Source organism: Lucilia sericata, unplaced genomic scaffold (genome assembly GCF_015586225.1).
Source record: "Lucilia sericata isolate MDLA Ls3-8-SP2 unplaced genomic scaffold, ASM1558622v1 Contig001977F_arrow, whole genome shotgun sequence".
Classification (NCBI taxonomy): Eukaryota; Metazoa; Arthropoda; class Insecta; order Diptera; family Calliphoridae; genus Lucilia; species Lucilia sericata.
This window is the reverse complement of record NW_023995848.1, coordinates 58,057-69,350: the sequence shown is the minus strand read 5'-3', so window position 1 is coordinate 69,350 and position 11,294 is coordinate 58,057. Positions and strand designations below refer to the sequence as shown.

The window sequence follows — 11,294 nt, the reverse complement described above, 5'->3', positions numbered from 1 at the left end:
CACTGAGAAAATGAAAACAATAACAACAGATGTTTTGACAGTTATGACAGAACACGTGCTAGTCACAGCTAGAGTGGCCAGATGTAGTTTTTCTCATATATTCGATATATAAAAAATACAACCTTGTTTGGAAAAAAATACATTTTTAAAAAATTCGGTTATTTAAGTATTTAAAAAGAAAAAAAAATAATATTCAATTTAAAAATTAATAAATTATAAAATCACTGTTATAATTCCCATAAAATTCAATTTAATATTCAAAACTTAAAAATCGATAATCTAATTAAAATCTAGTTCCATAAATAGTATTATCCGATCGAGAAAAGCTTCCATCGCGAATTGATTTTTATATGTAAAACATAAAATCAGTAGTTGTTCCTTTAATACTTCATGAAAATCTAAATTCGTGGTAAAATGTTTTAAATCGTAATAACGATTGATTTCATTTTAAATTAAAAATCGATTTTTTGAAAAATTTAAAATCGAGTAGTTACATTATTAAAACATTTTTATGACAGCATAATTAAGAATGGAACACCAATGTTTACTTTACTTTAATAGGATAGATTTCGGCGGTTGTCGGACTCTGCGAAAGCTAAGAAATCTATCCTTTTATTGAGATCTAATGGTGTATTGAAAGAAAAAAGCACTTTGTCAGATAAAATTGACACATCGCCGTCAAATTCGAAGAGTTTGTGGCCAGCGAGGCTACAAAGATCCCATATTAAGGAGCAGTAAATAATACTCACAGAAACTCCAACAGTTCAGGAGGAAGGATGTGGATGTTGTAACAAATACCGAAGTTCTCAAATCTTTGAAGACAGACCACAATTTTTGGTGACAGCTTGTAAAATATGATCAAGTATTAAAACAACAATGGATCTGCATGGCTTTATAGGAATTAGTTGAAAATAGGCCCATTGGTTATACCAATGTCTTTGGTGTTTTTATATAGTAACAAATTAGTTAAAGAACTGAAATAGTATAGAAATCTGTGATCACTTCCATGGAAAACACAACGATCCTTTCAAACCGAACTCGAGTCCCCTAATAAGAACTTGTCGAAATCAAACTAGAGAACGTTATAATAGCGCAAACGATATTACGTTATAAGATCATTTTGTATTTAAAGTGCAATTGATCGAACTTCACTTTTCATCGAACACCATAACTGAACATTTGTTTGCTTATTGTTGAAATTATTATAAAACTTAACAAAAACTCATTCCCATCAATTATTTCGTTTAACTATTGCTATTCAAATGTAAACTTTTGTAATTATTCTTTTGCACTCAAATAATCTTTATAGTTTAATCTAATTTGGTGGTTGTTTTAGTTGTTTAGCAGAAACATTATTTTTCAGTAATCGCCTGTTTTTTATCTTAACAAATTAGACAAATTTGCATGGATTTAATTTTGTTTTGCTATATTAAAATCAAACTGTCGTATAATGAAGCACGATGAATAATAAAGTATTGTTGTGACAGGACATGTCTGTCAGTCATGTTGATATTTTTCTTTATCACTCTCTCTCTTTCTATCACACACACAATACACATTTAATAAATGCTGCCTGGACACTCATTAATGTTAACAAATGTTAGTAATTATGACAACAATACATCTGAAAAAAAAAAAAAAACACAATGTATGTCGTTTTTGTAAGTATGTATGTTTGTAATAACAATAATAACAAAAAATATGAAAACAACTGTTGATTTCATTTTACATACAATTTGTACAAGGAAAAGGAGGGAGGTAACAGCAGCAACAACGTTAGTGTTGTTGTTTTTACCACCCTCCTATGACTTATCAAGTTTTTTCTATTTTGCAGACTTTAAAGGAAGGCAATGATATGATTTGCTATAAAGTAAATTAACAATTGTCAGAAATGTTCATAAATGTAGATACAACATTTTCTCGCGTTTTGGTTTTATTGGGGAATCTTTATTCCAATGGAATTCCTTTTCTTAGCTTATGTCATCTTAAGTATATTTAAATTCCTTTTAGATCAATAAATTCTTTTAAGACTCTGCTAATATACTCTTAATTTTAACAATTATAGCTGTTTTCGTGTTTTTATAAGACACCAGGCAGGATAAAAATTGATTATTGTAAATGTTTTCATGGTCTATTGCAAAAATTTTCAAGTTCAGTAGCGAAAGTGTTTTTATTAAGTAAACATTAAAAATTATTAAATAAAATAAAAAAAGAAGAAACTAGCATATCAAATAATCACACGAATAAAATAATATAGACAACGCAAAATATTTTAAAATATTTAAATCTTTACTGTTTCATTTGTTATAATTAGAAAAAAATCTAAGTGGAATCGTACGTACATATAATATGTAGGTCTCATATTTGTCTCCAACCTTTATTTAAAAAAAATAAGTCATTTTGATAAGAAAAGTTGCCACAATAAAAAATTAAAAAAATATGTTTGTATGTACATACAAATACCTATTTCAGTGGACTAACATCGTGATAAGTTAAAAAAAGTATCTCCGTAATGTTGGCTACAAAAATTTAAATTTTTAATAAAGATTGCAACATTTTGGTATAAGATTAGCTCATAGACTACATGAAAGCTTTGGTCCACTCTATGAAGCAGTATATTCCAGGCTATTAGTAAGAATATAGTCCAGATGATTGACAAGAGTACCAAAATATATCAATATAGTCTAAATTGTAGACTATTATCAGTACACTGCAGACTTTTGATACATACATATATTATAGATTATAGTTTAGAACTGAACTAGCAGTGAACTAGAACTGAACAAGCAGTGACCTAGAACTGAACTAGAACTAGAACTAGAACTGAACTAGAACTAGAACTGAACTGAACTAGAACTAGAACTGAACTAGAACTAGAACTGAACTAGAACCTGAACTAGAACTGAACTAGAACTGAACTAGAACTGAACTAGAACTGAACTAGAACTGAACTAGAACTGAACTAGAACTGAACTAGAACTGAACTAGAACTGAACTAGAACTGAACTAGAACTGAACTAGAACTGAACTAGACTGAACTAGAACTGAACTAGAACTGAACTAGAACTGAACTAGAACTGAACTAGAACTGAACTAGAACTGAACTAGAACTGAACTAGAACTGAACTAGAACTGAACTAGAACTGAACTAGAACTGAACTAGAACTGAACTAGAACTGAACTAGAACTGAACTAGAACTGAACTAGAACTGAACTAGAACTGAACTAGAACTGAACTAGAACTGAACTAGAACTGAACTAGAACTGAACTAGAACTGAACTAGAACTGAACTAGAACTGAACTAGAACTGAACTAGAACTGAACTAGAACTGAACTAGAACTGAACTAGAACTGAACTAGAACTGAACTAGAACTGAACTAGAACTGAACTAGAACTGAACTAGAACTGAACTAGAACTGAACTAGAACTGAACTAGAACTGAACTAGAACTGAACTAGAATTGAACTAGAACTGAACTAAAATTGAACTAGAACTGAACTAGAACTGAACTAGAACTGAACTAGAACTGAACTAGAACTGAACTAGAACTGAACAAGAACTGAACTAGAACTGAACTAGAACTGAACTAGAACTGAACTAGAACTGATCTAGAACTGAACTAGAACTGAACTAGAACTGAACTAGAACTGAACTAGAACTGAACTAGAACTGAACTAGAACTGAACTAGAACTGAACTAGAACTGAACTAGAACTGAACTAGTACTGAACTAGAACTGAACTAGAACTGAACTAGAACTAGTCCAGACCATAATCCATAATATGCACTGAAATATAGATAAGACAATATATCACATTATAGACTGGACTACATATCAGACTATGAGCTATACTATAGACCACATTATACCCCAGACTATAAACAATATTTTAGACTATATTGTTGTTAAAACTATTGTCTAGCCTATAATCCAAATTATAAGAAGGATCCTAACTATTCGCCTCACGCTTTCTAGATCACTCTTACTTACATAAATATCAAATGTCTCTGGAATAATTTAAATCATACGTTCTGTGTATGTGAATTATCAATAATACTGAGCTAAGCGTAAAGCATCTACTAACTCCGCCGTCCTCCCTCCACGTTCCAGACGTATGGCCAGTTGAACTTTGAGTCAGACTTTTGGGCAAAAAAAAAAAAACAACAAATTGAATTCGTATTCTATATAAGCAACGTTTCAATATGCGGGCGGTGTTTGCAAAAGTCTTTATTATCAGCAAAAAAGAGAGATACTACGGGAAAAATAAAAAATCTATGCCAAAATCATCGGCAAATCTGTGGTTCGGTTCGATTTGTCGGCTCTCTATCTGGGCTTATCAGTTAATGATTTGAAAAGAAAAAAAAATCAAAGCCATTATATGAAAAAATTATAACAACACATAATCAAATATAAGGTTCCTAGATGGAATTTTCAATTTCATCTCGGTAGTCTAAAGAATAACGTGAAATTTGAAAGACGTGAATTTGAATAAAAAATTGAAACTAAAGCAAAATATACAATTTAATAAGAAAAACTAAAAATAACAAAATGATTAAATTTAAATATTATTTACCTTAACTCAATATTATTTGAGATATTGAAACAAACACACATACATACATACGTACTAATTTCAAATAAGAAAACAAAAAGTCTGCCAGAAAATCGAGATTGTAATCAACTAAATTAAAAATAATTATAATTTTGAAATCAAAATTTGTAGGTAGAATAAAAATAAATTAAAACTAATAAAAGTGAAAATATACAATTATACAAATGTTTAATTAAGAAAAATTAAAAAAAAAAACAACAACAAAGTTCAAGTTGAACTATTTATTACTATTTTTAATTATATATTTTGTATTTTTTTTCTTTCGATACTACAAATAAATATTTATCTAGTTTTAGTGATGTCAAATAAATTCCAAACTAAATTTGTTTGCAGTTATAAATTAAACATTAACCATAATATTTATTTATACATTTCCTTTAACAAAAATAAATTGGCTAAATTAATTTAAACAAAAACTAAAATTTTGCAAAAAAAAAAAAAACATCGGCATATTTTCCACAACTTTATTAAAGTGCGTGTAAATAAATATTTGAAAAATATTTCGAATCAAAACAACCACAACAAGAACCAAAAAAAATCCTATAAACATATTAGCAAAAATATATATACCCACAACAAGTGTTAAAATAAATTTGCTGCTAGCTCCATCCATTACATATTGTATAAAATTATAAAATATAATTTCCGCGAAAATCAATTAAAATTGTTAAATTAAACATTTTAAAAACATTTCCAATGTAAGATCAACTAGTAGACGATCATTGATCATCATTGATACCATCAAGCGATTGTTTGTGATAATTTAGTAAAAAATAACGCAATTGTTGTTGTTTTGATTACTGTCTGTGTATCTCTGCCCATTACTTGCTCTCTCTCTATCTTTGTCTATGTGTGTGTTTGTGTCAAATTGTTTGTGAGTACTAATTTTTTCATTTATTGTAGATCAACTCAAAATTGTGTGATTTTTTTAATCAGTTGTTACTAAAAAAATAAATAATAATAATAAAAAAAAAATATACAGTACATATTTGTTCCTTTTAATGTTTGTTGTTGTTTTTTGATCATTTCAACATAATCACAACAAACATAAAAAATATTTTATTGCAAACTGCAACAACAACGTACGACAATATAATAAATAAACACAACACTTTAAAAATAAATATAAAAATATAAAAAAAAAAACATGATTAAAATGCCAGAATCAGAGATAAATGAGAAAATCTACGATCATCGTGTCTTAACGGACTGGTCAAATGTGAACAACAATACAAATGGCACCATGCACTATTCAAAGGATATGATATTCAACGATGGTCATCGTTTATCGATTACAGTTTATAGGTGAGTTTTCAATGAATTTTGGATTTCGTATATAAAACAAAGAGATCTTTTGAAATCTTGTATATGAATACTGATCATGGACTTGTAGTTAGTCTAGAGGAAAGACAATAATAAGAGATCGTAGAAGTCCAGTTCTAGTTCTAGTTAAATTTAGTTCTAGTTCAGTTCTAGTTTAGTCCTAGTTTAGTTCTAGTTTGGTTCTAGTTTAGTTCTAGTTTAGTTCTAGTTTAGTTCTAGTTCAGTTCTAGTTCAGTTCTAGTTCAGTTCTAGTTCAGTTCTAGTTCAGTTCTAGTATTCTAGTTCAGTTCTAGTTCAGTTCTAGTTCAGTTCTAGTTCAGTTCTAGTTCAGTTCTAGTTCAGTTCTAGTTCAGTTCTAGTTCAGTTCTAGTTCAGTTCTAGTTCAGTTCTAGTTCAGTTCTAGTTCAGTTCTAGTTCAGTTCTAGTTCAGTTCTAGTTCAGTTCTAGTTCAGTTCTAGTTCAGTTCTAGTTCAGTTCTAGTTCAGTTCTAGTTCAGTTCTAGTTCAGTTCTAGTTCAGTTCTAGTTCAGTTCTAGTTCTAGTTCAGTTCTAGTTAGTCATAGTTCAGTTCTAGTTCAGTTCTAGTTCAGTTCTAGTTCAGTTCTAGTTCAGTTCTAGTTCAGTTCTAGTTCAGTTCTAGTTCAGTTCTAGTTCAGTTCTAGTTCAGTTCTAGATTCAGTTCTAGTTCAGTTCTAGTTCAGTTCTAGTTCAGTTCTAGTTCAGTTCTAGTTCAGTTCTAGTTCAGTTCTAGTTCAGTTCTAGTTCAGTTCTAGTTCAGTTCTAGTTCAGTTCTAGTTCAGTTCTAGTTCAGTTCTAGTTCAGTTCTAGTTCAGTTCTAGTTCAGTTCTAGTTCAGTTCTAGTTCAGTTCTAGTTCAGTTTCTAGTTCAGTTCTAGTTCATTCTAGTTCAGTTCTAGTTCAGTTCTAGTTCAGTTCTAGTTCAGTTCTAGTTCAGTTCTAGTTCAGTTCTAGTTTCAGTTCTAGTTCAGTTCTAGTTTCAGTTCTAGTTCAGTTCTAGTTCAGTTCTAGTTCAGTTCTAGTTCAGTTCTAGTTCAGTTCTAGTTCAGTTCTAGTTCAGTTCTAGTTCAGTTCTAGTTCAGTCTAGTTCAGTTCTAGTTCAGTTCTAGTTCAGTTCTAGTTCAGTTCTAGTTCAGTTCTAGTTCAGTTCTAGTTCAGTTCTAGTTCAGTTCTAGTTCAGTTCTAGTTCAGTATCTAGTTCTAGTTTCTAGTTCAGTTCTAGTTTGTTTTAGTTCTAGTTCAGTTCTAGTCCTGTTCTAGTTCTAGTTCAGTTCTAGTTCAGTTCTAGTTCAGTTCTAGTTCAGTTCTAGTTCAGTTTCTAGTTCAGTTCTATTCAGTTTCTAGTTCAGTTCTAGTTCAGTTCTAGTTCAGTTCTAGTTCAGTTCTAGTTTCAGTTCTAGTTTAGTTCTAGTTTAGTTCTAGTTTAGTTCTAGTTTAGTTCTAGTTTAGTTCTAGTTTAGTTCTAGTTTAGTTCTAGTTTAGTTCTAGTTCAGTTCTAGTTTGTTTAGTTTAGTTCTAGTTTAGTTCTAGTTCTGTTTTAGTTCTGTTTTAGTTCAGTTCTAGTTCAGTTCTAGTTCAGTTCTAGTTCAGTTCTAGTTCAGTTCTAGTTCAGTTCTAGTTCAGTTCTAGTTCAGTTCTAGTTCAGTTCTAGTTCAGTTCTAGTTCAGTTCTAGTTCAGTTCTAGTTCAGTTCTAGTTCAGTTCTAGTTCAGTTCTAGTTCAGTTCTAGTTCAGTTCTAGTTCAGTTCTAGTTCAGTTCTAGTTCAGTTCTAGTTTAGTTCTAGTTTAGTTCTAGTTTAGTTCTAGTTTAGTTCTAGTTTAGTTCTAGTTCAGTTCTAGTTTAGTTCTAGTTTAGTTCTAGTTTAGTTCTAGTTCTGTTTTAGTTCTGTTTTAGTTCAGTTCTAGTTCAGTTCTAGTTCAGTTCTAGTTCAGTTCTAGTTCAGTTCTAAAACGTCTGTCCAATATAATAAAAATACAAATAAATCCCATTTAGACATCTTAATAAACCACTCATTCTCTCTATCTTCCTGTCTACATCTATTTTATTCCTGTCTACATTTTTATTTGTAACACTAAATAAATATTTCTTGATTTCAATGCTGTTATTTTTTTGGTTACAGTTTTCTCTTTGTGATCTCAGCAATTGGCAACTCAACCGTGTTGTATCTATTAACCAAACGACGTTTACGTGGTCCGTCGCGGATTGACATCATGTTAATGCATTTGGCGATAGCCGATCTAATGGTGACTTTTCTACTGATGCCGCTAGAGATTGCGTGGGCCTATACAGTGCAATGGAAATCGACAGATTTCGTATGTCGTCTTATGAGTTTCTTTAGAGTATTTGGTCTATACCTATCGAGTTTCGTGTTGGTATGCATATCGATTGACAGGTAAGCTAAAACGAAAGCTGATCTTGCAACAGAAGCATAATGCTTGCAATGTTAGAGAGAGAGAAACATTACTTTATTAAAAACATCTAATACATTTATTTTTGCAGATATTATGCTATAATTAAACCTTTGAATCTCTCTACAAATCGTGGACGCATAATGTTGGTCATAGCCTGGTGTAGTTCCATATTGTGTAGTTTGCCACAGGTATTTTTTTTTTGGATAATGCGTGTGTGTTTTATTGACAAGTTGGTTGGTTGCATGTTTTGGGTCAGTGTTTCTTCACTCACTTAGAGCAACAAACCAACCAACTTTGTCTATAAATTTGGATTAATTTGCTTAAACATTTCATATCGTTTACAGGCATATGTATTCCACTTGGAAGAGCATCCGAAAGTTAAAGGCTATTATCAGTGTGTAACATTTCATTCATTTGCCAGTGAATTTCACAAATTATTCTATAACATTGCCAACATGTGCGCCATGTATGCCTGTCCATTGATCACTTTTATCTATTGCTATGGGGCAATCTACTTGGAAATTTATCGCAAAAGTCAGCGTATAGTTAAAGGCATTGGTGAGTTATTTTTCTATCTTCTATGTTTTGTGAAGACCTCATGTTACACCCCAAACCACCCAGAAGAATCTGCACTTTCGTGAATGTTCAGTATGGGGAATGTTTGATTGTTTGTGTGCAGGTTCCTCTGGTGTGACAAGTGAACATTTTTATATTTGGGGGGATTGTGTATGATATTTGTGTGAAATAGTTAAAAATCTTTTCATTTCTTTATTTTTCTTTTTAATTTCAGAACGTTTTCGTCGTTCCAATGATGATGTTTTGAGTCGTGCCAAAAAGAGAACTTTAAAAATGACCATCACTATTGTTATTGTTTTCATTATATGCTGGACTCCTTATTATATCATCTGTATGTGGTACTGGATAGACAAATCATCAGTGGATGAGGTCAGTTCTTTGATACGCAAGGGATTGTTTATATTTGCCTGCACCAATTCATGCATGAATCCCATTGTCTATGGGGCATTTAATATACGGGGACGGATAAGTCATAATCATACGGTAAGTGAACTTGAACTAGAACAGAACTAGAACAGAATTAGAACAGAACTAGAACAGAACTAGAACAGAACTAGAACAGAACTAGAACAGAACTAGAGCAGAACTAGAACAGAACTAGAACAGAACTAGAACAGAACTAGAACAGAACTAGAACAGAACTAGAACAGAACTAGAACAGAACTAGAACAGAACTAGAACAGAACTAGAACAGAACTAGAACAGAACTAGAACAGAACTAGAACAGAACTAGAACAGAACTAGAACAGAACTAGAACAGAACTAGAACAGAACTAGAACAGAACTAGAACAGAACTAGAACAGAACTAGAACAGAACTAGAACAGAACTAGAACAGAACTAGAACAGAACTAGAACAGAACTAGAACAGAACTAGAACAGAACTAGAACAGAACTAGAACAGAACTAGAACAGAACTAGAACTAGAACAGAACTAGAACAGAACTAGAACAGAACTAGAACAGAACTAGAACAGAACTAGAACAGAACTAGAACAGAACTAGAACAGAACTAGAACAGAACTAAAACAGAACTAAAACAGAACTAGACCAGAAATAGAACAGGACTAGAACAGAACTGAATCCTTTGATAACAATTTCTATTCTGACCATTCTAAATTTTGATTCCATTTTTTACCAAATTAACAGCAGTCCACCATGAGTAATCGTCACACGTCTTTATACCAGCGAGGAGATTCCTCAAATCAGTTGCCAAAACATTTGCTAAATATAAATGGAGGCAGCGGTAAAATACCAACAACAAATTCTTTGTCAACGCAGGAAAATAATGGTAATAAATTGAACAGTTTAACAACAGTGGACAAACATAACAAGGACAATGAAACCACAGCCATGATATGTATAAAGTGAGTAAAAGTTAACCCTCAAAGCTGAAGGTTAAAATGTTTGAAAACAATTAACAGTTTTATATTCATTTGCAATTGAGTTCAGTTTCACAACATCATTATCATAATAATCATTATCAACATCATGATCATAATCATACAAAAAGCAATAATAATTGTTACCTAATTATAAAATAGTATCGATCCCATTTAATGGTTGATTTACTCAAATTTTATAGTTTTACAAACAATGTGAAACAACAACAAAAGGTGTTAACAATAATTATTATTGATTACAATCAGCAATCAACAATCATTTATTTATTGATTATATGAATCATTGTCATTCGTTTATTAGCTTTGTATTACATTACTAACGATTTTTTAAACTTTATCTTAATGATGTTACATTTTCACTCTCCCTCTCTCTTTACACATTTTTTTTATTTCTTTACAGTTGTGGTGACTCTATTGAACTTGCTAATCTTCAAAAATCTTAAAAAAAACAGCAACAACACTATATAAAAATGCTCAAAAGTTTTATACAACAAAACATGCTGTTTGTCTGTTTTATTACAACAATTTAATGATCATTAACTGCTAATACAAAAGAGTTAATTAACTCGATTACTTGCATTAATAGACTTTTCTTTAATTATATTTGGCTACCTCTCTCTCTCCCTCTTCTTTATTTGTCTATCTTTTTAAACACATTCTCTCTGTCTAATTTTATAGTTTTATTTTTTACATCATTACATACTGCTACATTATTCTTAATCAATTTAAAAAATATTAAAAAAAAAACAATTTATTATTTATTAAAACAAAAACAACAAAAATATTTATATGTGTTTGTAGTACCAATGCATATTTTGATGGTGGTTGTTGTTAGTGTTAGTTAATAGTTGAATTTATATTTTTAGTTTTAATGATTAAATTAAAAAAAAAAATACAAAAAAAAGAAATATTTATTTATAATAAAAATATCAACAAACACGATTTGAAAGTCC

At 30.5% G+C, this 11,294-nt stretch overlaps 1 protein-coding gene across 3 annotated transcripts; it reads left to right on the top strand.

Annotated features, from left to right (window-relative positions):
• Nucleotides 1–4,454: 4,454 nt before the first annotated feature.
• On the top strand, nt 4,455–11,077 carry LOC119613116 (gonadotropin-releasing hormone receptor-like). 3 transcript variants are annotated; one of them, XM_037969062.1, is made up of 8 exons: nt 4,455–4,721; nt 5,518–5,919; nt 8,073–8,345; nt 8,453–8,552; nt 8,709–8,922; nt 9,155–9,423; nt 10,088–10,305; nt 10,742–11,077. In XM_037969062.1, the coding sequence occupies exons 2-8, from the start codon at nt 5,762–5,764 to the stop codon at nt 10,782–10,784; spliced, it is 1,275 nt and encodes a 424-aa protein (XP_037824990.1). In that variant the 5' UTR covers nt 4,455–4,721; nt 5,518–5,761; the 3' UTR covers nt 10,785–11,077. The 3 variants fall into 3 exon arrangements, with proteins under 3 accessions (XP_037824990.1, XP_037824991.1, XP_037824992.1); XM_037969063.1 differs by having other exon boundaries at nt 4,456–4,721; nt 10,091–10,305; XM_037969064.1 differs by having other exon boundaries at nt 4,461–4,721; nt 5,778–5,919.
• Nucleotides 11,078–11,294: the final 217 nt, after the last annotated feature.